The following is a 26398-nucleotide window of genomic DNA, read 5'->3' as shown; positions in this document are numbered from 1 at the left end:
AACTTACCAGTCTGATAATACCGAGGCAAACAGAAAGTGGGTTTTGCATCCACACTGTTTTCCATCAGACTCCAACCAGCAAATTCTTTGCCATGGTGGACTCGTGTCTTTCCTCTAAAGAGATCGCTTTCCCGCTCTCTCTTTTTGGCCTCATCAGACACCTTTTTCACTTTCTTACTCTGTTCAGCCATTACAAACTTTTGTTGGACGAGGGTGGAAGAATAGCACATTGTGCAGCCCTCTGTGTTTATGGGAGGAGCCATAAAGCAAAGCGCTCCAGGTCACATGATCTAATGAGAGACGATCTGCTCCTGCTAAATTACAATTACTACATTTACATGGGAGTTTTACTTCCTGTTTAATTCTGAATGAAAGTTAATTCCACTTTAAACTGATGAAAAACGACCATGTAAACCCTTCATTCCTAATGCTAATTTCTATTCTGAATTAAACTTAATTCCGATGTAAGTGTCTGGTTTATTCGCATTTTAATTCTGAACTATTTATTTCCTCTGTCATGTAAACCTTCGTTCCTCTCTAAGTTAATTCTGGTCGTTCTGAGCATGCTCGTTACCTTGTCCTGTCCCGATGACGCACGTTGTTTTACCTCCTGTGTTCGGTGGTCTATCTTTCTTCTCCTTCTCAGTTGCTGCAGAAAGTGAAGTAGTATGCTCGTGTTGAGCTGCTACTTCACATTTATAATAAAATAGCAGCGAAACTGGTACTTATTATGTAGTTTTTACAAGTTACGACTGAAAAGACAGGAAGCAGGGAGCCAACTTTGTTTATTTCCGGTATACGTCATACGTCACGTACACCCTCTGTCCAATCAGAACCCTTCCCAACCCGCCGCTCTAAAGGGGGATGAAGTAAAGACGTGTTTCATGTAAATCTACATCTGGAATTATTATTTTCTTGTAAACTCGTAGGAGACTACGTTAATTCCGACTGATTTAATTCCAAATTCTTAATTCAGAATAAAAAAAACTAGATGTAACTGTAGCCAGTGTCTGGTTTCTGAGAAGGCAGCCTCCTCAGAGCAAGAAGCACTGTATATTGATTCCAGAAACAAGTCAATACTCACTTCGGGCTAATGTTTAGGTCAAATGTTATGTGGTGTCCTCTTAAAAGTAATTAAACAGTTTGAATAATTAAATACATCTTTTAGAAGTGTTAGGATAGCTAGCTTAAGCTAACTGGTGAAATAGTTTACATTTGGCTAAACTATTTTGTTTGTTAAAGTTAGTTCGTGAAATTTAATGAATATGTTCTTTATTATTTGAATAAAAATAATAAAAACCATTACAAATGAACATAAAGTAATGAAAACCATTTTAAAGGAGACCAAGCATAGTTTTATAAATGTTAGGGTTAGCCAAAAGTTAACAGAAAACAACTACCAGTAACAAGGTGACATAGCTACTATTTATTGATAAAGGATCAGCTATACATAATTTAAAAATACTTGACAAACTAGCTAAAAGTAATTAAAACTATTTAAATAGGTAACTGAGCATTGTTTATAAATGTTAGCATTATATAAAAGGTAACAGGTAAATGGTGAAATAGCTATAGATTTTAAAAGAATGTTAAAAAAAGACCTAAAAAATAATATTTACAAAATGTCACACAAACTAGCTGAAAGTCAGTCATTAAATAAATGAAAACGCATATTTTATAAATGCTGTGGTAGTTAGCTAATGGTAGCAGGTAATGGTGAAACCTAAATATGAGCCCAAACTAGCTAAAAGTAGCTATCATTTAATAACTGATGAGTGTAAGATTAGCTTAAAATAATATATAAATAGCTTCAATGTCAGCATATCCTATTCTACAGTCATTTAGCATACTTACATACCCCGATAGGCACATCAGGGGGCAACTTGGGGTTCAGTGTCTTGCCCAAGGACACTTCAGTACATACTCAGCGGAAGGGTGGAATCGATCTCCCAACTTTCCGGGTGAAAGACGACTGCACAGACTTATAACATGGACAAATTTAAACACTGATAGCCTAACTGTGTATTGACCAAGCAGCAACCTTGGGTAAAAGTGAAGCCTATGCGAAAGTGCCAAACATAGCAGTTCCCCCTTCATCCACTAGGGGCTCCATAACAGAGCAAATCCCCATGGACTCCCATGTTAAAAAGACCAACTTCACATGTTTACTGCCTGGTACAAAGAAACATTTTAGGTTTATAGGTCAGGTTTACCTTCACAACAACTGTGGTGGGAGTTAATTTTTTTCTAACTCCTCCATTTAGAAGTTGGTTCATCTCAAAATTTGGCATGATTAGGGGCGTGTCCTTTTGATTGACAGGTACTCGATCTCCCGCTTCAAGTGAGAAAAATGTAGAACAACCGCTGTTTTCAGCTGGTTAACAGTGTGACTTAGTTTTAGCCTGCTTACCTCCGTTAGCTGGTTAGCTCCTGTTAGCTCAAATATCTCTTAGCTACAGGCAGGTCAGAGTTTGGAAATGATAGCTTAAGGGGGTAGGAAGAGCAGGGGGGTGCAGGGAATCCCCTTGATCCCTTCTGTCCCCACCACCTCTTCTCACTACAATACCACCCCGATACCCCCTGTGTTTGGCCTTCTCCCAGTCTCTAATGGGATTAGTATGGCACTATAGGAGCAGGGAGACAGCTTCACTTGGGAGCAGGAGGCCTGGCATGGGTGCAAGGTGCTGCCGAGCTTAGAGGCGTACACCCCTGTCTGGGGGGTTAATGCAGCAGTGTTGGCATCATCATGAAGTACACTCACTCACAATGTATACGATGCAAACACCAAGGAGTGTTGGCAACCCAGCTTGGACAGCTGGAGGGTCTGGATGGGACAGGGAGGGTGTCAGACTGGCACTGCTAAGAGAACATGCTTCTAATACAAATCAAGGGGATTGAATAATGACTATAGGTCTGACAGAGGGCTTTGTGTTTGTGTGCTAAAGCTCAACCAACTGCTCCGCTCTCGTAGCTCATACATATATTCAGCTCTGATTTGCTGGGGTTGATTTTTCCCCTTGTAATATGAGGCAAAGACGAAGAAATTTGTGAGAAAAACATCAACTTAGATTTTAGCATTTACGTTAAAAGTGTCAAAGAAATGTTTCATATATGCAATCTTTACCAAATGGATGGCAAATTGCATCAGTGCCAGTGATTCACACACTGAGAACAGCTCAGAGGTTACAGACTTAAACAGCAGCTAGCTAAAGACAGCACCTATATGTTTTCTGTGTTTAAATGTTTTTCATCTGAAATTAAGCGCCTGCTTTTTCACATTTATGTGTGTGTGCAGTCTTATATTGTTGTGCAGCTATTGGATTTGTACATATAAACAGTGTGTGTGGGTTAATTTATTCCCATAAAGGTTTTACAAAGCAATCATACAACATCAGCACTGATGCTGATGTTGTATGATCAGATAACAGCACTGATGTCCACTGATGCTGTTATCTGATTTTTTTTTCTTTTTCTTTTATGTCCTTAATAGTTTCCAGTTGCGATTAGGGCAGGGTGATATGGCAAAAAAAATATCATTACATTGTCATTTCTATGTTGACTGATCTTGATCTGGATCACAAAAGTTTGTAAATGCTGTCAATTTAAAACTTGTACGAATAATTTGCAGGAGGGGCATCATGTATTTTGGTATGAAACATGAAACTGTTTTTGTAATTTGTGATTAGCATGTTTTCAACATGGGGGGGCAGTGACAAATGATATAATGATGCTGTAAGAGCTGGTGAGTCGTTAGGGGGCATCTGTTCCTTCGTATTAGTGACATAATGGAAACTTTTTGGTCGACTCTTTTGACAGTTTGTAAATAACATGAACTCAGTTTCAGCCTCTCCTCCGCTATCATGGCTCTATTTGGCTACATTTATGTCCTCTATGTTTCTGCTCAGTTTCCTCCTTTAGTGATGGGTTACTATGGAGCTTCTTGGTGGTTAGCATCCAGTTTAGAGTTGCATTACCACCCACTAGTGGACTGGAGTGTGCTGAGGAATGCGCATCTGGTTCTGTATTGGTTCTGGATAGGTTGAAAATTAGGGGTGGGAAAATTGAATGGAAAAATCGGATATCAGGATTTTTTGCTCCACAATGTTAAAATTGATTTTTTTTTGTTAAAAAATCAATTATTTTTTCAGATAAATAAAAATAATCTATTATAAATTTTTATTGATCTTGTCACTTGGCTTCTTGGGCATCATAGCAGCAGAATGATGATCTGGCTACTGTGTTGTTTTTTTCCCCAATTGAAATCAAGAAAAAAAAATTGTAATTTTTTTTTTTTTTTTTTTTTTAGTTTACAAAAATCAGCAATATCGAAGAATCATGACAATCACAATTTAAGTCGAATTGGCACTCAAAAAAAATCTTAAATACCTCATGCTTATCGCTGAGATTCATATGAATTTAACTCTATCTCATTTTGAGATTAATCACGCAGCCGAAGGTGTGATATTGTTTTCTGCCGTCGTTCATTCATCTCTCTTATCTTCAAGAATCTCTCTCGCTGGTCACATCTATCTCCGACTGTTTTCACCCAACGCAAACATCTGTGTTCACAGGGAGTCCTCGTGCTTCCGCCTCAACTCTGCACTTCCCGTCTCCTTCCATCATCCAGCAGTCGAGCCCCTACTTCACCCACCCAACCATCCGCTACCACCACCACCCTGGGCAGGATCCCCTGAAGGAGTTTGTGCAGTTTGTTTGTGCCGATGGCTCGGGGCAAGCCGCCGGACAGGTAAGGCTCGCCAGCTGTGTGGAGGAAAACCAACCGACCTGAAATAAACACTTTTTATGTAAAGAAACGTGTAGACAATCAAAGCTGAGCAACAACCCAATGTTAGTCCCAAAGAGTAAAGGTATAAAGCTTATTATTACAGGCATTAATAAAATATTTAATCTGACATGGTGGAAAATGTGAAGACAAAACTATATGGGTGAACAGCAGGTCAGAAGCAACTTATTACCTTATTGTGAAATTTAACCACTATTATAAAGTTACTATGAAGTGATTTATTTTTCATCTAAGGTCTTTTATTTATCATCCAAAATATTAGTCTGTAGCTGCGTTTCCATTACACCTAGAATTGCAAAAAAACGAAATATTGAAAAAACAAAAAAAAAACGCTAATGAAAACACCTACATTTTGAACAAAGTGTCAAATGTTGCTAACTGATTTTTATGAGGTGGTTTTTCAGACTTTTTGATATAGAAGTATATCACAAAGTTGTAATGAAACTCTTTTCTCCGCATTTACGTGTCCCCCAGAGCTGACGTGGGGGGCGTGACCAGTTAATTTCCGGTAAACATTGTGCTAAACATTGTTCAATGGAAACACCTGCAAATCGCAATTGTTTGTCGAAACTTAAAAATATCGCTTTTATTGTGCTGAAAAATGTAATGGAAACGCAGCTTGTGTGTGTGCGGTATATGTGCATGGATGGATGGATGGATGGATGGATGGATGGATGGATGGATGGATAGATAGATAGATAGATAGATAGATAGATAGATAGATAGATAGATAGATAGATAGATAGACACAGATCTAGAATAGCTCTACCTAATCCTGTATTGCTGGCAAGTGTAACGGTACTGACATTTATAAAGTCATTTTGGCAACTTAGTCATAATATCTGAACCCTTTATATGATTTTTATGTTGAATTAGAAAACTTTGACATTCAGAAAATGTCTTTAAAGTATTCTGTGGTGGTTAAATTTCACATTTTGTTACCGCCTTTATTTCCTTCTGTTGTCTCTGAATTTCAGGAAAATCCGTGAAAGCACCAACTTTCTCCACTAAACTAGAGCTGTATTGTTTTATAAAGTGGACACCACAAGCCAATGCTTTATTTAATGGTTTCCACCCACATAACAGACTTACACCTGCAGACACACCTGGCATTTGTTTAGTCAGGTGGTGGAGAAATCTTTGTATTGTCTTGTCGTTGTCATTTTTACCGTTTCCTGTTTCAGACCCCGACGCCCCCCCCTAGCCCCCCCTCCCCAACCCTGCAATTTTGATTTATCTTTTGCTCCACCCAACCCCTCAGAAGTTGCAACCATCAGCTCAAGAGTGACTCCGTCACGACACGCTTCAGCCAAGCATTCCCGTCTTGTGTTGTGTCATCATGTTTCTGTCTCTCATCTCCGGCTGTTACGATTTTAGTTGGAGTTTGGTTGTTTGGTGCTGGTACCGTTGGTGGTGTTGTGATTGTGTAGACGAGTGTTCTCCCATGGTTTTGATTTCTTGCCATCTGCTGGATGAACCCAGTCAAATAATTCGTTCACCCCCCCCACCCACCCACCCACCCACCTACCTCCTCCACCTGACATGGACCACCCCTATGGAGCCTCCAGCTCCTGCTCCTACTTCCAATCAGTTCTTGTGGTGATTATTATTTTCCACACCTCCATGACAAATGCCCCAACACATATCATTTCTTTTAGTTGTTGTTTCCCACCCCTTCCACTCCCTTCTTACACCAACCCCCTCCCCCTCCTATCACTGTCATGGATATATTTTTGGACCCGGCCTCTCGAGCCGCGTCCCGTTTCCATTCCGTGTCTACGGGTTGTCACATGTCGCCCTCCTGACCCTATTTGTGTTGTCCGCAGCCAAACGGGAGTGGCCAGAGCAAAATGCCAGGCTCCTTCTTGCTGCCTCCACCTCCCCCAGTGGCCCGCCCAGTGCCCCTCCCCATGCCCGACTCTAAACCCAACAGCACGCCCCCTGATGGCGGACTCTCCTCGCCCGCATCTCCGTGTAAGTGACCCCAGCAGAGACTGCTCTCAAAACAAAACCAACACAAAAAAAAAAGAAAATGAAAAAGGTCAGGCACCCCCAACCCTCTCCAGTGAAAAGACATCATTGTATTTCCAGCCTCCTACTTCCCTCTCCTCTCGGAAAGCGATGTTAAAGCAGCTAAAGTCCCTCGGAAAGTTGGTTTTTCCATCATTACGGACTTCTGCGGCACTCAACATGGTTCTTTATTAGGCCCCGAGAGTTTGCACATGTTGAAGCCGTGTGCGTGTTGTGCTTGGAGGCAGCGTCACCGCTCGGTTCCTCTCCTTCTAAAACCATCCTTCCCTCCCCTGCTGGACTCATCGCCAAACCTTGTGAGGTTTTGAATATTAATTGACTCTGACTTGCAAGGGGCACAAATTTAGGGCAGTTAATTTATATGGACTCCAAAGCAGAAACTAGGGCACTGGTGGAATATTTTTAATTTATAGATTGATTTTCTCTTATGGTTTAAACTTTTATTTTTATATATTTTTATCTTTTATAGGATATTTTGTCTCAGTGGATGTTGCAGAGGAAGAATAGGGCTGCATTTCAGGTGAAGGAGTTAAGAGATAAGAGGGGCACTGGATGGAGCACTTTATTTATGTTTTGTTTGTTTTTAGCTCTCCTTCAAAGTTAGTGTTTTCATTTTATCCCCCAGTCAGCGTCTGAAAGTCTTTTATGTCTTTTTGTATGTTATTTCAATTCCAAGAAACACATGGATGTATACTGTATCTCCCTTCCTGTCTCTCTCATTCCTGTCCTTCCACCCTTTCCTCCACACAAACAGACCCACATTTGCACAAGTCTGCACACTTCTTCTTCCCCAAGTCCTCAGTGAGGTTCAGACTCTGGAGTCCGTGGGATACCGCAAAACTGCCCTAAATTTGTCAGAGACGTTGATGCCAGTGGGTTTTGAATGTCCCCGACAGTTCCTCCATCACTTCCAGCAGAGTTTATCAACTGGATTTAATCATTTAGGGAGATCTGAGTTTGCATTCCTGATTATAGCAAACAACTCCATGGAGCTTTCATGACCTCAATGATTTATCGTTTTGCCATAGGGACATATCAGTTATTTTATTCACTACCAGGATTAATGTATGCTTTTTCTGTCGATGCAATAGCAACAGCTGGACTTAGTTTTCTTTCCAAAGTTAGAAAACTTCTCTTATAAAGATGTATTTGCAGTTTAAATGCAAATTAATTTTTAAAAATTACCTACAAGCTACAGATGTATGTGTAATACGACTTTTAGGATCTTTTATGTACAACTTAGTTGCTATAGTAGTGAAATTCACGTAGACTTTGTACCATCATAGCATTTCTTTACTGCCAGGAAGCCATAAAATATGTGCATTATCGTTGTAAGCTGTAAACATAAATACATAAACAATGCATGAGCCTGAGTCTGAGCAGTTTATATTGAACACAATCCGAACCCTTCAGGATGAAGCTTTCTGGTAATGTCTTGGAGTAGTCTTCAGGAACAGTTCTCCAGGCTCCTTGAAGGACTTTCTAAAGCTCTTCTTTGGATGTTTCTGCCTTTTGTTCTGCTCTCTGTCCAGACGATGGTGCTCTGCTCCTGTCATGTAGAGGTCCAGGCTCTGGTGAGGATTCCTCCCTCCATCAGACCTGTTGATTTTAGTCCTTTCTTGTGTCATGTGACCTCAGCTTTACGTTTCTTCCTCTTCCTACAACTTTAAACATGGCTTTTTTGACAGCCACTCTTCCATGGAGACATTGCTGATGAGGTTTTGTCTGACAGTACATGGATCAGCTGAAGGTCTTGAAGCATCTCTGCGGTTCTCCTAAGAACACCTTTGTCCTATCTCTTGAGAATATCACGTTCAGATCCTGCCCATCTGCTGTAGGTAGTCTCCTTTTCCAGTTCCAGTTTCCTAAAATACTCAATGACTCACTGCAGACTATGCTGAGATACGACTTTCAGCTAGAAGATGCAGCTGATGAAACATGGCTGTAGGAGCCATTTATCTTCGCCTTCAGCCACATGGAGGAGTATTGAGTTGGGAAAGCACGCAGCTTGGTGAATATCTACAGGTGGTCCTAATTACTAATGGTAGTTTGTGGGTAAAAACATTGTTCTTACTGATGTTGTGGCTACTCTTCTCAGCCTCTGTGTGGATGGGAAGTGCTTCCATCATATCATAACTTTAGGCTTTCTATAGTTGATGTTTCCGTTGGTTGAACTCCATAAAGTGTAAATTAATCTATAAAAGAGGGATTTTACTTTATAGAAACTGTTTTCAGTTGGTTTCTGACAACTACATTATGAACCATGTCTTCCCCACCATCTGTGTAAACTAACTAGGATCACCTGTAGATATACCTAAACCCATGTGACACCCAGCTCTAGACTCTCTCAACTCAAAACTATGCAGAGTGGCTGAATAGATAGTCCAAAAATACTAAACACAATCGCTCATACAGTCGGCAATTATGTGTTTTTGTCACAGGCTGCGAGCTGCAAAATGTCCAAAGCAGCCATTTAAAATTAGTCTGTTATGTGCCAGAAAAACTGGTTTATCCTTTGAGTTTTGAGCCCTTGAATGGTTAATGGATCAGCATTAAGTGGCTTCACAAACAAAACAGCAAAACTTTGAAAGACCTTCTGTAAGTCTGGAGAGCTATTGCTCAAGTCACATTTCTATAAAGAAATTAGGGCAGGATTGAGACTTATACACAGTACTGTACTTACAATGCTCATCTTCCATTATAATTTTAAATAAAAGGAGGAAAAATACCTAAACTATCATTGAAAAACAAACATAAATTAAGTATAAGAACAACTATTGAGGTGAAGCATAGGTGGAGGTTCAGGAGAACATATCCAAGATTAAAGTAAAACCTTAGTGTGTATCTTTAGAAAGAAATCATCTGGATGTGTGTAGCTTTATGTAAATTTGGTTGTTTCTGTATAGATGCACAAACTGAACTCTGAGGTAGAGGTAGACTTTCTTTATTTTGAACCAAACCAAGTTTATGCCAAGCTAAGCTAAGCTGTGACCTAGCACGAGTGGGAGTGGTGTCGATCCTCCTGTACAACTTTCACCGTGACGCCAAACGTTTCTGTTAGGGCTGCACAGGATGTTGCTGTGTCCGTCGTCTGAATGCTCTCTGATGTCTGCTGTCGTTCTGTTTCCGTAGCATACTCCACGCCAGGCGCCACAGCTCCCAACAGGTTTGTCGGCATCGGATCACGGGACAACAACTTTCTGAACATCCCGCAGCAGACACAGGTAAGGCGTCTGGGATGCTACGAGCAGCTCTTTTCTCTGTGTGGAGGTGGAAACTCATCGGCTTTCACTGCGATTACTGGTCAAACTCAGGAAACTTATTAACTGTGTGGCCGTAAGCCAAGTCACTTAATATTCCTTCAAATTCCCTGAAAGCTGCTGCTGGGTTTCCTCTCACACCAACCCACAACACACCATCAGCGTGTGCATGTGTACATCTGCACGTGTGTGGTTTTCCATATGTGCTCAACTGTTTATTTGGCACATATGGAGCTTACCCCTCCAGGCCTTCTCTCCTCTGCCTTTTTCGGTCTCCTCGTTACCTTTCCTCTTCCCAATCCACCCAATCCCCCTGCTTTTCTACTTCTCCATCTCATCTTCAGTTTCTTTCCTTTACTTTCACCCCCAACTTTCACCTTCCTCGTTCTTTGCCTTCGCCTCCTCCATTACTACCGGTACTTTTCTCATTAGCATCCGACCACACCCGCCTGGAGCCAGCTCAGCACCGCCGCTCGACACATGGAAACCATCTGAAACTGCTCTGGGATCCCCTCCCTTGTTTCGCTGCTCTCCGTTCTCTCGCTTTGTCTCACTTTCCATTAGTTTTACACCAAAGCGTCAACTCCCCTTCCTCACTTTCTTCACTTAAGTTTTCTCCTCTTCCTCCATTACTTTCTTGCCCAGAAGAACACGGACACCCAAAAGTTTCCATGTGTCTCTACAGTGAAACCAAATGATTAATAATACTCAGAAAAAAAAGATGTAGATAGCTTACTTTTTATTTTTTTTAAAGAAAAGTGTCTACGTGGTGACTGCCGAGAGGCGGCGGTGGGACTAGTCTGCCCTCTAGTGGTTGATGTCAGGAACTACATCTCGTTCCATCCAGCGCATGCAAAGAGGGGAACTTCAGCAGAGAAACAGGAGTTTCAGTCCATATAAAAGTCACGTCCAGGCCGTCTCGTTACCCCCAGCAACCAGACATGATGTCATAGCCAGTTGATCTTGAATTTGAGAAGAGGTTTTCTCGAGAGGGGGTCAGGAAAGAAAAGAGGGTGGTCACTGTCTGCTGCCAAGGATTTAGTGGGAGTGTTCACGGGAGATAGATGGATTGTGTGTGTGTTTGTAAGAGCAGAGTAACTAAGAAGGGAGAAGTTACAATGCCCGAGGCCTGCTGGGACAGCGCCCAGGGGAGTAGGAGTAGCTGAGAAGGGCAGGAGGGAGGGGTGGTATTCATGCGACCTGTTAGAGTCAAACAAAACAAAAGGCTGCTTCCCTGGAGGCGCGGAGTTGTTTCCAAGGCTTGACTTCTTGAATGTTGGCGCACCAGCTCGCAGCGCCAGATCCTGCAGGCCCAAGCGGGGCAGCCAACAGCAGCGGCGTTGACCCGTTTCTGCCCCCTGCCCATGCTGAGCGGGAGACACCCAACACGAAGATGGCGCGAGTGACGAGGAGCGCCAGACTGCTCTTCCCCTGCTGCTCCTTGGTCATAATGAGCCATTTACTGCTCGGCCAAATTCAAGCCTCGCTGTAGTTGACGTTTTGTCACACGCTGCAGCCAAAAGCCCGACACAATGTGCATCCATTCTCAGGATCAGTTTACAGGATCTGATTAAACCGACTTGGATCAGAGTCAAATAAGTCGCAAGATGTACGAGTTCTTTCTGGTTTCTTTGTGGACGTGCACAGCAGGATGCGCTCAGGATATTTGAGTTGTATTCTATGTACATGTTGCAACAGAAGTGTTTTAGCCCATCCGAAACTGTCTTTAAATCCATTTCCCTCAAGAAACAAAGAACATATGTCTTGTTTTAATCTGCATCTGGAACCAGGGTTGCCAGATCTTGTTACAGAGTCAAGCAATCTGATGAACAACAAAAAACAGCCCAAAGTTGCTCCTAATGAGCAGACCAGGCAACTCTCGAGCTGCATGAATGGGACTTAAAGCAGCTGAGTTTGTTGTGAGATGCCACGAAACTGCATCAAGATGGAACATTGTAACCGAGGTGTACGCCTTTACAATGCAGTAAAATGGGCTTAATTTGATTATTTCTCACCCTATGACCTGATTTGGTTAAAATTGATCAGTAAAATCTGTTTACATGGCAGTATCTCATTCAGGGTAAAGTCTTAATCAGGTTTTTATGGAATATTGCTGTGATTGTAAACAAAGTGAGCAGCTGTCAGAGAGCTCTCAGTTTGGAGAATCAGGGAGGAATTAGCTGAGCTGATGCTCAGAACAGAGCTGTGGAGGAGCGATACAACGTTTTAGTTAAGAAAATAAAAGAGCTGAGGATTATTAAGCATTTTGACGGTTCAAAATAAAATGAAAAGAATAAAAAAACCCTACTTTTTTCAGACGAGTAGACCTTCATATGTCAGAAGCTTTACAATGGGATCACTTTATCTATCATCCATGGAAACATGCCAGCAGAAATCTCTGGTCAGATTCATTTCAACTGAATACATGACACATTTGTCCATGTAAACGTAGCTACTCTCAGAAGGTTTCTGTAAATATTTCATTCTTTCAATTTTCACACAACTGAGTCAATATTAAAATATTTCCAACGAAGAAGGGACCCAAAGAGGTTCAATGTTCTTGATTTATTGTGACTTTGTCTCCTCAAGTTCTGAGGAATAGAAGCCATTTAATTACCATGTTCCCAGCAGTAACTACACTATATTAGTGATGTAAAAGCATTAAAACACTCCCTGCCTGGTTACTAAACAGCCCGCTGTAGTTTTTCCCAAAAAACAAGAAAACTTAAGTATTGTCAGCCTGAAATCTGTGTCATTAGATCGGTGTTTCTCAGTCAAGGACCTTACAACCCCCTGCACTGCATGTTTTATGTGTTTTATGTGTGCTTTAACACACCAAGATTTTAAAAAAAAAAAAAAAAAAAAAAAAAGGGCTCCTTAACAAGCTGCAAAGAACTTGATGATGAAGTTTAATAATCTGATTTGGGTATTTTGGAGGAGTAACATGTCTAATATATGTAGGGCAGGGGTTCCTAAAGACCTGGATGGTGAAATATTGCATTAGATAAAAAAAAAAAAAACTACATTATGTGTGTCTTAAATAGATGATTTATGTACAAAAGTTTTAAATTTCGGCATTGTTTGCATGTGTGTTTTTTTGGTCTGATTGAGGGAATTGGAAAAAAAAAGGAAACCCTGTATCAACCTCCAGATATCTGATTTGGATAATAGAGATGTTCGATATTGTCTTTTTTTACCCATATCTGATATACCGTTATACCATAGACTCCAATTTCCAATATCACCCGATACTGATATTTTGGAGTGAGTTGTGCCAAACAAACAAAATATCTGGAAGACAAAATATCTATTTTGGGACCTAGCTGAAGAGTTTTATATATATATATGAAATGTGCATGTTAACCAATACCGATAATTTCCGATATTGCATTTTAATGTTGATATTGTCCAAAAATATCGGCATGCTGATAATATCGGACATCTGTATTGGATGTTTATTGTGGCTATTTGAATTGTTTTCATTTCTTACTCATGATTTGTCGTTAGCAATTGCTCAACTACACTACAAACTACTTTTTAAATTCCATTTAATTTACATTTAATTTTGCTTTTTTCTACTATGTCTCCTGCACATAAGCACATACTTGGATCCAGTTTTGTCACTAATATATTGTCTTCCCCTCTTTTCTTCTCGTTTCTGTTTCAGTCTTGGTTCCTCTGACAAGATCTGTGTCCAAACCAGCAAGTAGAATTCTTTCTTTACAATCCAAAATAAAGAAAAACAAGAAAAAAAACCCCATAAACAACCCGCAGGATGATAATAATGTCCTCCAACCAACCCACTGACCGGCCCCCAACACTTCGTCTCACCTGATATAAAATATATAACCAAGTAACGCAGGAAATTACAGCAGCATGACGCTTCTAGTGGAACTCTGGACTTGTTCACACAGTCAGACGGAGGACCCGGTTTGAGCAAAGACGAAAGATGAATGGATGGACAAGAGGATGCTAGTTTGAGAGACGGAGGGGGGTTGAAGGGGACAGCAGCAAGCAGGCCTCTTCATCAAACCAGCACAGCACGGCATCGACGCAGGAGGAAGAGGAGGATGGGTAAAGCGGTCAACTTTTCCTTCTCTGTAAGGACACATTGTGTAACGAATGGCTAAGCAAATCAACTGTCCGGCATACACAGATTCTAGCTACAAAAAGCATCCCGCATCATGTTTCCAGTGAAAAACACAGTCCATGCTCCTGTGATGTCTCATCACACCCCCACCAAAACAAAAAAAAACATCAAATTGGCAGATATTTCTCTCCCATTAACTCCATAAAGCCCCTTCTCACCCTGCTACCAACAAGCGAGACCATGCCAAAACATATCTCGATTAAAAGTTGCACTACAAGCTGAATCAGTTAACACTAATCTTAACGATGTGCACTATGTTCCTACAAGGCATGGGAGGTAAACCAGACTTGCCTATGAAATGCTCTAAAGAGGAAATAAATCAAGGTACAAAAAGCCTTCATGTGTCCTCAAACCCCCATCGTTCACTTCAGCCAATCACTGGCCTCCGCTCAATCTCACTTCTACCCTCACATGATCTGTGCCATGACTACAGCATGTATGAAAATGCACATAAACACGCATATTTGCCGTATCACCGCTAAGATTGGAGTATTTATAGGTGGTGATGTTGTTTTTTTTATATTTTAATAATCATCAGCCTAGTAAACTCCCTCCCTCTGGGTAACTATCATGCACACAGTGTCCCTGTATGATCACTGACACTTGTCACCACTAAAGGCAGCAGCCATTGGTTCCCCATTTGCCCTCATTAAGTAGGCTAAATGAAGAATGATTTTTCGCTGGTGTGTTCCTCTATTTGAACGTGCTCCTTTTGGATTTGTACTGTTTTGTAATTGTTTTGTATTTGAATGACAGCACCTTAAAGAGAAGCGCAGTAGGAAGCGGTAGGTCGGGGTGGTCGGCTAACACAGATTTAGCAATGCTTGCAACCACTTGGGAAATACCCTGTTTTTGTTTTTTTCTTTCTTTTTGTGGATGTGAAACATGATATCGCTCACATGTGAACTTTGGTGAAATCACCTCTGCATTATAATCATGTAAAGGGCTGCATTTGAGGATTTCAATCTAAGATACCAAACACAATTACTATAAGAAGGATGTATGCACCATGAAGTCATTCGATGACAGTTTTGAATCTTAGTTTTGATGTTTTTTTGGAGTCTGAACTGGTCGTATTTGGAGACAGTGATGGACCTGGAGTCGAACTGGACATAATAAAAACAAACATAAAAAACAAAAGATTAATATTCATCCAAAAGCCCAGGGAAAATGCACACTGTAATGATGTGCATGTCAAAAAGGACAACATTAGATTTGAAATTGAATAGTTTTAATTAGATAATTAAGCTTATTTCAAGATTTTTTTTTTCAGCAGGGCATATAATTTACTGTAAAAGTGCTATTTGATTTGTTTAATCTAAATTACTAAGGTCAAGTATCATATGAGAGCACATCTCCTTAAATTTACAAGGAATTTCATTTGATTCAGAGGAATAATTGGTCATTTCAGTCATAACGTGACTGCTTTCAGCTACACACTGTTGCCTGCTTCGGGAATGACGGCTGAAGCACTGTTCTTGACTAAATTTGTCTTTCAGAATCACTAATGTAATCTCTTGGAGATATTTTAGCTCCAAAAGCTAATGCTAATATCAGTTATACCGCTAAGTCAGGTAAACCAATGTTAGCTTAGCTAACTAATAGGCAAAGCTAACATTAAAGCTAGTGCCTCAACTAATCTAACTGTACCAATATTAACTTAGCTTACCAATAGGCAAGTTTTGATGGCATTAATAGTTTGTTTTTGTAAATTTGATCAAATTTAAATCATTGTTTTATCCTCGTAATTTTTATTAAAAACTTACTACTTCCATTAACAGTAGCTTATTTGTAAGCAAAGCTAATGTTAATGTTAGTTACAAAGGTAAGCTGATCAAACTATTGTCAGCTTGTAAATAGGCTACTTTTAATGATAGCTTGTTTTTCTTAAAATATATATTTTTTTAAATCAGTTTTTAATAATGGTTTTTGTCCTCTTAACTTTTTATCTTTTATTAAAAACAGGCCACTACTTCCATTAAATTTGGCTTACCTTACTGATGGGCTAGTTTTAATGTAAACAATAGCTTGTTCTTCTACAGATATTTGTAAATTTTTATTTGCTTTTAGTGGTTGTTTTTATCCTCTGAAATTGTGTGTTTCAGGGAAAAAAAACCTATTAGTGTTTAGTATTAGTAAGCTAATGTTGGTTTCAGAGCTAAGCTAGCCACACCAATATCAGCTTAGCTTAATATGAGGTTAGTTTTAATGGCAGCAATTGTTTTACAATAAATATATAATTTTTGATCATATTTAAATTATTCTTAAGTCATATAAATAATCAAAATGATGGGTTTTTTTTGTATTCTTTTTATGGACTCAAGTAAGATGCAATGATTAATGGGGAAACATTGCAGTTTAGCTTAACATAAAGTGAAAATCTGGTATTCAGAGGTGTTTCTGATCCTACACAAAAACTTAATGATGTATTCTGGGAATCCATCGCAAAATGTGACATTTTCAGCATGTTTGAGGCATATTTAATAAATAAAAATAAGTCAAACCAATGACAGTATGAACTAGAAGCAATGAAAACCTAATTAACTGATCACTTTAGTCATTTTCACATACATCATTGGACTTCTTTGTCTTTACAGCATTGTAGGGACGTGTGAACCATTTGTTACCCTGAGCAGCTAAAGTAAATACAAATTTTGTTTCTTTGAGGAAATAAATTATTTATTGATGCATATTTGAGGAGGAAATGTAATAACTTATTGTTATATAGAACAATTAGACTAGCTTTAAATGGTTTTCTTCTGTGAACAGACATGTTTTGGAGCTGATGCCTCATTTCCAGTAGTGCCATTAACACACTTAACACACTTCTGGTGACTACATCCATCTTTCATGTGCAGTTTGTGTTTGCTACATCTTCAAGCTACTTCTCTAATATGGAGAGAGTGGCCTTCGACCCCAGCCAGGCTATTGGCTTCCCTGTTCACCACGTTTAATGCCTATACAATCTGGCTAGAGCATCTTATTAACACACAAACACATTGAGTGGTATCACTTTTTTGCATCCACTAAATGAGCAAGCATATTTTTGGAATCATAATCGTCCATTTAACTTGGTTTTATTTTTACTCCGTGCCCAAACTTAAGGTTTTGACAATCACAGGAGGCTTATTTTTCTAGAGACAGGCGAGCCGAACTGGTCAAGACGAAACTTAAAAAGCTAGATTAAAAGAACCAACATGTCCGGGTTTGGCTAGTAGCTGCTGGTGTCGGTGGTACAAGAATGATGGAAAATTAAGGAGAGAAGGTCGCTGAAGATGGGACCCAGAGTAAAAGAGAAGTGCAGCTCCTCTTTCTGTGTCCCGTAAGTTTACCCTGTTGTTTACACTCCCAGACGGGCCGATGCTCCAAGAGCAGAGGGCGCCACACTGCGGAGCAAAATGAATATAAGACATATCTGGCTGTTTTTACAGAGGAGATGAGGGCCTCTGAGGCCAGCAGTAGGAGGATCACACGTGTGCCCGTTTGTAATATCAGTTCATATGATGAGAAAAGTTATTGGTTATTATTGTAATCCCCCCCTCCCCAAAACACGCAAACACATACACGCACCAGCACTCCCCAGTGTGAATGGAAGCTCCAATGGATCAAACTGCACTAATACAATCATGCCAGCCAACTTTATGAGTCCTTTTTTTTTTTGTAAGCATGACCATAGATCGACCACCACGTAGTGTTTCAAATCAGCGGATGTGTTGCTGTGATGGAAGCACACTTTCAGAGCACAGATTGCCACTTCGTAAAGCAAACAGACTCGCGATGACCACTCAGTATTAGCAAACGCACCCCCGCGCACCAACGAAGTCAAAGGGAAGTCTTAAAAACCGACAATCTGAGGAGGCCTTTATGCTTTCAATCATTTTATATAGAACTAGCCCACTTATACTCAGTCATCTCCTGATTAACCGTTTAACCCAGTCACCCATCCAACCTCACAAAATAACTGGACTGCCTGGCCATGTTCTTCGCTGCAGGGAAACAACGTAGTTCGCCGACTGACCGGCGACCATCTCATTGGCTTCGTAGAGAGAACTAGCTCCGCTCAGTGAGACGTTGACAATGGCTAAAGGTGATTTATTTTCTAATCTATGGAAGTGCCTCTGTATTCCCATTATGCAATTTGTCAAACATGAATTCAGGTTCTTTTTTCTCACATATAAGCTATAGTGAATGGTGAAACATTTATGTCAGGAGGAAGAGAAAAAAAAAACAGTGACAGCTCACTTAGATAATCACAAGCATCTTTATATATAATACACATATATATTTATAGATATATACTTTTTTTTTTATTTACAAGATAAGCTCTGTGGCAGTCTAGTTATTTTTTGAAGCATGGCATACATCGCACAGTCATAGGACGTAACTCAAAACCGCCAATTTGAGCTCCCACAGTCGCGTTTAAAAGGATGGAAAAGAAAGGAAATTCATCGTAAACACAATAGAGACGTAGAGGACGAGAAACGGTAAAAGTAGCTGAGGATTTAAAGAAAAAAAAAGCAGATTAGGTTTTGTTGTTTTCCTTATTGTTGTGATGGGAAGTATTGTTCTTGAAACTAAATGATGTATGTTGATTGAGCCATGTGCAATGCCTTGGTAGAGGAATTGTGTTTGTTAGAGATTGTTTGAGGGTGTCATGCGAAAAAGAGGGGGTTTAAAAAAAAAATGAAAGACCCTCTCAAGTTTTTCTTTGTTTGTTTGTTTTCAAGTCCAGATGCTCTGGGACTCTAAATACAAGGGCGTTGAGAGAAAAGAAAAAGAAAAAAAAAAGTTTGGGGACATTGTTTTAATTTTTTTTTTTTTTTTTTCATTTTATCACTTTTTTTTTTTTTTTTAAAGAAAGTAAAATAATTTCTATTGATTTGTTTAAAAAAATGTGGGAGGGCTGAAGGAACAACTTTGCAACTCATAAATATATATCACTTTGAAAACTGGTGCTTTCGTAAATGAATAAAGTACATTCAGTCTCTATAATACATAAATAATAATAAAACAAAAATTAAGTGTTATCATAAAAACATTTTTTTTTTTTAGGAAAACATGCATTATTCTATTTTTTCTTTCTTTTTTGTATTTACTGGGAAGAGGGGAGGGGGGGTTCGTTGTACGAAAAGGTTATAACAAAAGGCATTTTCCCTCCCTTCCCCTTTAAAAAAAAAAAACAGCTAGTTAAAATCTTGTATGTGGTATCGAAACGTGGGACAAAGACAAGATCTTCCCCAGTTCTGGGAGATGCACGAGTACAAAAACCCGTTCCTAAAGGAAAAAAGCGTGAAGAAAAGATGTCTGGCGGGGGTTTCTTTCACTTTTTTTTTTTTTTTTTTTTTTTTTAAATTCAACTTGGTTCAATGTCATCAACAAAAACATGAACCCCCCCCCCCCCCCCCCCCCCCCCCCCCCCTTCCCCAGACTCATAAACAACCATCCCGACTCCCCCCTGCCCCCCTCCTGTATCCACCAGCTGTAAATGATTATAAATATTTGTTTGGTGATGTAGTGTAATAGACTCAGAGCATCTTTAAAGGTTGTCCCTAAAAAGTGCCTTTTGTTCACAGACTCCATCTCGTAATCCTGAGTGCCCACCTGAAAAGAAAAAACTCCCCCCTTCATTCTTCTATATCTTTCTCTCTCTCTTCTTCGAGCTTTTTAAAGCAGTATACATAGTACTAAAGGAAATTGGTGTGATTTAGTTCCTCTTTTTATTGTTGATGATTAAGAAAAGCTGAAAAAAGTCCCAAAAAAAAAAAAAAAAAGACGATATTTTCTGTCTTGCTTTCCTCTGTATCTTGTCGTCTGTCTATCTTGGACACTGGAGTAGTCTGTTAGCCGCGTAACCTCCCTCCCTCCCTTTTCCTCCCTTTCTCTGAACGGCGGGGTTTGAAAAATAAATAAAAACAAAAAAAAAAAAATTTTTTTTGTTTCTTTTGGGGAAAAAATGTAAAAAAAAAAAAAAAATTTTTTTTTTTTCTTTTTGTCTGAGCAGAATGCAGTTAGCTCACATGTTATCCTTGTCTGTACGCTTCACATTGTATTACCATACCCATCTTCTCCAGCTTCTCCATTCAACAGCTAATGTAAGTGAACAAGTTACACCACGGGGCTCTAGGCTGGCCTGGCGACGGGGACCGCTTCGGGGGCGGGGCTGGACGGCGCTCATCGGGCGGGATGGCTTTGAGGCTGCGGTGACGGCGACAGCCAGCAGGACTGCTAGCGTAGACGAGTTTGTTTGTAATCCTTGTTTCTATCTATTTATTTTTTATAACTGAATTTGGATTTTGCTGTTTTGATGATTTTTGTTGTTACTGCGTGATCTTAGGCGGCGTTACGGCGCTGCGCTCAAGCCGTCAATCGTGCACCTTTCTAGTGGTTGAGTGAGACCAGCTATTTAAAAAAAAGTTTTTAAAACAAAAAATCAAATAAAAAAATAAAGACTCAAAGCACCTTAAAGCGGAGTGGTTCGGCTCGGAGACCGACCGGCTCAGATTTAGCACAATCAAAACCTTCTGATGGATCGACCGCCATTTGACCAAAGCGACGTGGTTCTTTGTGACGTGTAGATTGAGAGACGCGAGACTCCTCCAGCAGAACGGAGGGATTGCAGAACAAACGGACATATGCAACTTTTTCTTTTCATCCAGAAAGCCAGCAGCAGTATTATCAATCAGTCAATCGAATGGAAGCACCACAGCTGAGAAGCCATATCCGAGACGAGCAGGTTGCAGGGAGAGCAGCGTATGTGCCCCCCCCCACTCCCCTGCAGCGTTCAGAGATCCGGTCCCTGGGGCCCGACCGTCCGCCATTTCTTTACTTTCTTATTATTTTTGCTTAGTTTTGTTTCTAACACGTTTCGTGGGATGCTGAGCCGTGATTAGTGACTTAGCGACTGAGCCCCCCCCCCTCTGCCCGCCCTCTCCTGGCTGACCTTTCACCTCTGACCTTAAACCCAGCCCACCCCCCCCAACGCGCTTCTCCCCTCATCTTCCTCCTCTTCCCCACCGAGCAGCGTCCCCTCTTCAGAAGCCCCTCCCAGAGCCCCTGGTGAAATGCATGTGTTAATTACAGTTTCTTTTCCATAATAATAATAAAAAGCAGTTTGAAAAGAGCAATGCCTTTACTTGATTGAATAAAAGGATGTTCTCGACTGTATTTTTCTTCTTCGTTGGTCTGATTGTTACTGTGTCCCGTTACTCAAAACCAGAACATTACACACACACAGGTTTACAGATGAAGGCAGATTTGTCATTTTAAAAAAAAAAAAAAAGAAAGGCCTTAAAGCAGGGAAGTTCAAATCCAGTATCCGGCAGGTTTTTTTTGTTTCTACAAACACAGCTGATTCGAATCAAATGGATCCAGCAGCTTCTTGTCAACATATTTTGGTCAGGCGTGTTGGAGCCTGGAGACAACAAAAACCTGTAGGACTGGAGTTTGACACCTGTGCCTTAGAGGATAACGATGAGTTCACTGTCCTCCAACGGCCTCCACAGCCACCAGATCTCAGTCCAGCAGAGTAGCTTTGGGACGTGGTGGAACGGGAGATTCCCATCATGGATGATGCTTCGTGTCAGTGTGGATCAAAACCTCTGAGGAATGTTTTCAGAGAAAGAAATCTTTGAAAAGTTTTTAGTTCCTGCTTATTAATCTTCTCTAAACTTCAGGACGGTGATGCTGCAAAGCAACATGAAGTTCATGTACTTAGTTACCAGGATGTAAATCACAAGTCTGATCAGCATACATCGACTTAGTGGGTATTAATTTCACATCACAAATTCAGTTTGACTGTTTTCAGGATCCAGTTATCAATATGAGACAGTTTAACCCAATAACCTCCATTTCAATGAAATCACACAAATTATTACTGTAATGATGTTTCAATGCAACTTGCATTTTTTACCAAGGCCGGATTATCCGATGGGCATTATGGGCACGGCCCAGGGGTCCACGCCCACTCAGGGACTACGCAGGGCAAACACCAGCAGTTTGGACATAAAAAAAAGATGTACACAAAAGCCAGAAAGTTTCATCACAGTGTCCAGTGTGTTGCTACTGGTACCAGATGGTAGAAATGTTGTTTCACAGTGTATCATTCACAATTTTCACAGTGTTGATGTGGGAAAGGGGGCCCCTGGAAAACTCTGGCCCCTGGGAGCCCGTGCACTTTTAATCCGGCCCTGTTTTATTTTTACAGTATTTAACTAAACTTTACAACACAATGAGTGGGAAAACGTTAAAATCTGAGGTTTTTAATATATCTTAAGATTTCTGTTGTAGCTTCTGAGTCACAATTTGATGAAAAAAAATCTTTTTTCATTCATAAAAAAGTACAGTAAGGATTTCTTTGAATCTTCTGTGAGTTGAAAGCAGAAATATAATAGTTCCGTTTTCTCCTGTATGTGACATACTTTCGGTAGAACGTCTTTAGCGATGTTTGTTTTAAATGAATCACGTTTATGATGTTTCATTAAGCTTTTCTATGTTTTATGTTGTTCCTGAACGTGACTGACATCAGCTGAAGTGAATGAATGAACACTGATCAGGTTCAGCGGTAAAAATCATTTCCCAGTTACATGCAAGAACTACTCAGGTCTTACCGGCCAAACTATTCAAGACGTGTCCTGATCATTTCAACAAACCTTTAAAATCCAGCTCAGTGGAGTTTAATCCCTGACGTTTTATTATTTATTCCCTGAAATCTTTAGTCATGAGCTGAAAGCATGGAGGCTAGATGTGACAAAAATTGAGTTAATCTGCTCTGAAGCGGCAAATAAATCTGTAAATACCCTACCGAGGTTACTGTAGCCGCTTTCAGACAGAGACGTTTTAAGAACGCAGTCCTAAGAACGAATTGCGTTCTAAGGATTGCCCTTCCCCAGAGAACCTCGTCACTTTGGACATGTGTCAGAGACCCTTTAGCAGGACCGATCTGATGCAACCATCTGTGACAGTGACGTGATACTCTAGCGCCACTCAGCAACAAAACTAACGGCGAAGGGAAAACCCCCACCGTCCACGATGCTGTCCGTTCCGTGTCTGATAAAACAAACATGGGTCAGAACCATAGACATCATATATACGTAGACGCCTCATTGAGCGCTGGACAGTGAACCAGCGTCGCCGCCATATTGGATGGGTCTCCGCTGTCGAGTTTTGCTGCAGCGTCAACGTAGTTTCTCCACAAAACTTTTTTGTGGAACAACGCGTATATATTACACACTAAATAAAACACTTTTCTACATAATTGGTTGATAAATAATATTAACACAGTGAATAATCTCCTGAATGCAAGTGAATGCTAGTGATCCCTAACTATTGGACTTATCAAAATATTTTAACTTAAAAGCACGTTGTTTTTTTTATGTTTTACAGTGATCTGTATCATAACAATATCTCTGCCCTTTGTAACAAACAAAACTGTGAGGAAAAACAGGTAAAAATCCGTGGCGTTCTTGTCGTGGTTGGACCTACACTTTACAAATAAATGCCTTGGAGGCGCATGGGAGACCCATCCAAGATGGCGGCGCGATGAGACGTCAGCTCGTATAGGCGGCGTGATACAATGCGGCGTCTACGTATGTATGATGTCTACCGTCAGAACCATGTCGTATACAAAATGGTTGCAAAACTGGTGACGTATATCCTGGGGCTGTGACGGTATGCTATCGACCCGATTGGATTTGATTTAGATTTTTTGGGTGCCGATTTGATTTAAATTGCAATTCTCATGATTTCTCAATATTGCTGATGTTTGTAGACTAAAAACAAACAAAAAAATGTATAAAACTTTTTTTTGCTAATCATTTTTCTTTATTTCAATTAGGTAAAAACAACACAGCAGCCGAACCATCATTCTGCTGCTATAACGCCCAAGAATACACGTAAAAAGATCAATAAAAATGACAAAATTTTTATAATGGATTATTTTTATTTGTTTGAAAAAAAAAAAAAGATTTTAAAATTGTGAAGCAAAAAAATCCCGATATTCGATTTTTCGATTCGATTTTCCAACCAGAGTAATTCAGCACACCTACTGAAGAACAAACCTTCAAGCTCTTCTGAACGCACCGGGTTTTCACGACCGAGTGCTTCCAGCAGTCCGGCACCAGAGTCTTCCTTTCCGACGTTACCTGTAGATTGAGGTCCAAAGTACCAAACAATTTGCCAGTTTTCCGGTTTGCTCCACTCTGGTTGTGGTGGTCCTTTATTTTCTTGTAGACCTGTTTAAGCCGTTTCATCCCTACGCTGCTGCTTCGCAGTGTGATAAAACCCGGCTGTCTGAAGTTCAGCACTTATCTTCGCGAAAATCTTTATGTCTGACTGTGAGCCGTCGAAACCCCTCTGGAGGTCCTCGGCTGCAAAACCTGCCAGCAGAGCTCTGACCTCCTCATCGCTCCACTTATCTGTTGCCTTTCTCAATCTTTTGCAGTACTGTAAACAGTGGCTTTTAATGGCGGGTTCGGAAGTTGCGGAAATTAAGTACCGGCGCTCAGTGCGAGGGCATAGCTGCCACCTACATAAACCAACTACGTCAGGTGCGTTCTGACCATAGACCTTATAGTCTAAAAGTGCATAAAACTGCACTTCCCTCTTTATCCACTAGGGGCTCCATAACAGAGCAAATCCCCATAGACACCCATGTTAAAAAGACCACCTTCACAGTAGAAATAAACATGTTTACAGCCTGGTTCAAAAATCCATTTTGGGTTTAATAGGTCAGGTTTACCTTCATGACAACTGTGGGGGGGGGGGGGGAGTGAATTTTTTTCTAACCCGCGCGTTTAAAAGTAATTTAATCTCAAAATTCAGCATAATCAGGGGCGTGTCCTTTTGATTGACAGGTACCGATCTCCCGCTTCAAGTCAGAAGAACGTAGAACAACCGCGGTTTTTAGCCGGTTAACAACATGACTTAGCTTTAGCCCGCTTACCTCGGTTAGCTGCTGTTATCTCCAGGTTAGCTCGGTTAGCTCTTAGCTACAGAAAGCTCAGAGTTCGCTCGATGTCAATCATCCACCATGACGCTCACGTCGCCCCTCTCAGCTCCACCTTTTTGCCCATATTTGTATTTTCTGGGCGAGACGACACGCATGCCCCTGCCAAGATGGCGACGGTAGGAACCGCCCACTTCAATTCAGCTCTTCAGAAACCTACGGGTGACGTCATGGAGGCTCCGTCCATCTTTTTATATACAGCCTATGGTTTGGACAGACCTGGAAGTTGAGTAGGACCTGAAGTGGTTCTAGGAACTGAGGGTCGTTGTCCCTAATTTGCAGACAGTCCAAATGCGGGAAAGAACTGAAAAGGTTCAAGGAACCTCAAAAGGTTCCTGCTGTGGAAAATTGGGTTACGATACAACTGGTTCAAGATCGTGTTATTGTTGGGTAAACTGGGCTGGAGCCTGGTTAGGAAGGAGTTAAGAGAGTAATGGATGCTGATGCCATTTATTCTAGATCTACATTACAGATGTGACGACTAAATGAACAGACTGACAGACGTATCTTCTACGTGCCTAAAAAAAACACATTCATTGAGGTTTAATATATGAATATTTATATGAGCAGATTTGATGTAAAATGGATTAAATTAAAGTTGTTTTCCTTTTAAAGAAAAAATGTTCACCAGACTTTTTTATGGAAGCAGATGGTCTCCAGCAGCAGAAGACCACAGCGGGTTCCCTCCTGTCAGTAAGAACAGGAAACTGAGGCTACAATTCACACAGACTCACCAGAACTGGACAATAGAAGATGGAGAAACTGGTCTGATGAGTCTCCAGTTCAGCTCCACGTTCACATGGTAGGATCAGAATCTGCTGGAAACATCATGAAAACATGGATCCATCCTGCCGTCAGGATCAATACTTCAGGCTGCTGCTGGTGGAATGGTGGGGGGAGGTTTTTCTGGAACACTGTGGACCCTTTATGCGAGGGGTGTATCAATACATCAATATATCGTTCGTATGATCAGGGAGCCGATGTGTGATCCAAAATGCAAATGTAAAATCTGTACAATAATAGTTTATCAAGTGAACGTTTAGTTAGAAAAGAGCTGTTTTCAGTTCCGCTGACACGTCTTGTTCCATTAGTCTGCTTTTGTGAAAAGAACTTCATTTTTATCGATTAACTTAAATACCGGAGCTCGTCAA

The 26398-nt window shown here is 40.5% G+C and overlaps 1 protein-coding gene across 8 annotated transcripts in view; it reads left to right on the top strand.

The window, feature by feature from the left end:
* nfixb (nuclear factor I/Xb) overlaps positions 1-21363 on the top strand; it is a 194454-nt gene extending 173091 nt beyond the window's left edge. For 5 of the 8 annotated variants that reach the window (XM_079252580.1, XM_079252578.1, XM_079252584.1 and 2 more), the window contains 4 exons: positions 4572-4747; positions 6631-6778; positions 9968-10059; positions 13763-19601. In XM_079252580.1, coding sequence (XP_079108706.1) covers positions 4572-4747; positions 6631-6778; positions 9968-10059; positions 13763-13777 — 431 coding nt within the window. In that variant the 3' untranslated portion in view covers positions 13778-19601. Of the gene's footprint in view, positions 1-4571; positions 4748-6630; positions 6779-9967; positions 10060-13762; positions 19602-19818 lie in introns of those variants that run through there. The other 3 variants (XM_079252583.1, XM_079252582.1, XR_013771557.1) reach the window with 2 other exon arrangements.
* Positions 21364-26398: the final 5035 nt, after the last annotated feature.

This window comes from Telmatherina bonti (genome assembly GCF_933228915.1).
Source record: "Telmatherina bonti genome assembly, chromosome: 14".
NCBI lineage: Eukaryota > Metazoa > Chordata > Actinopteri > Atheriniformes > Telmatherinidae > Telmatherina > Telmatherina bonti.
Note: the sequence above shows the minus strand (reverse complement) of the source record. Positions and strands in the feature narration are given on the sequence as shown.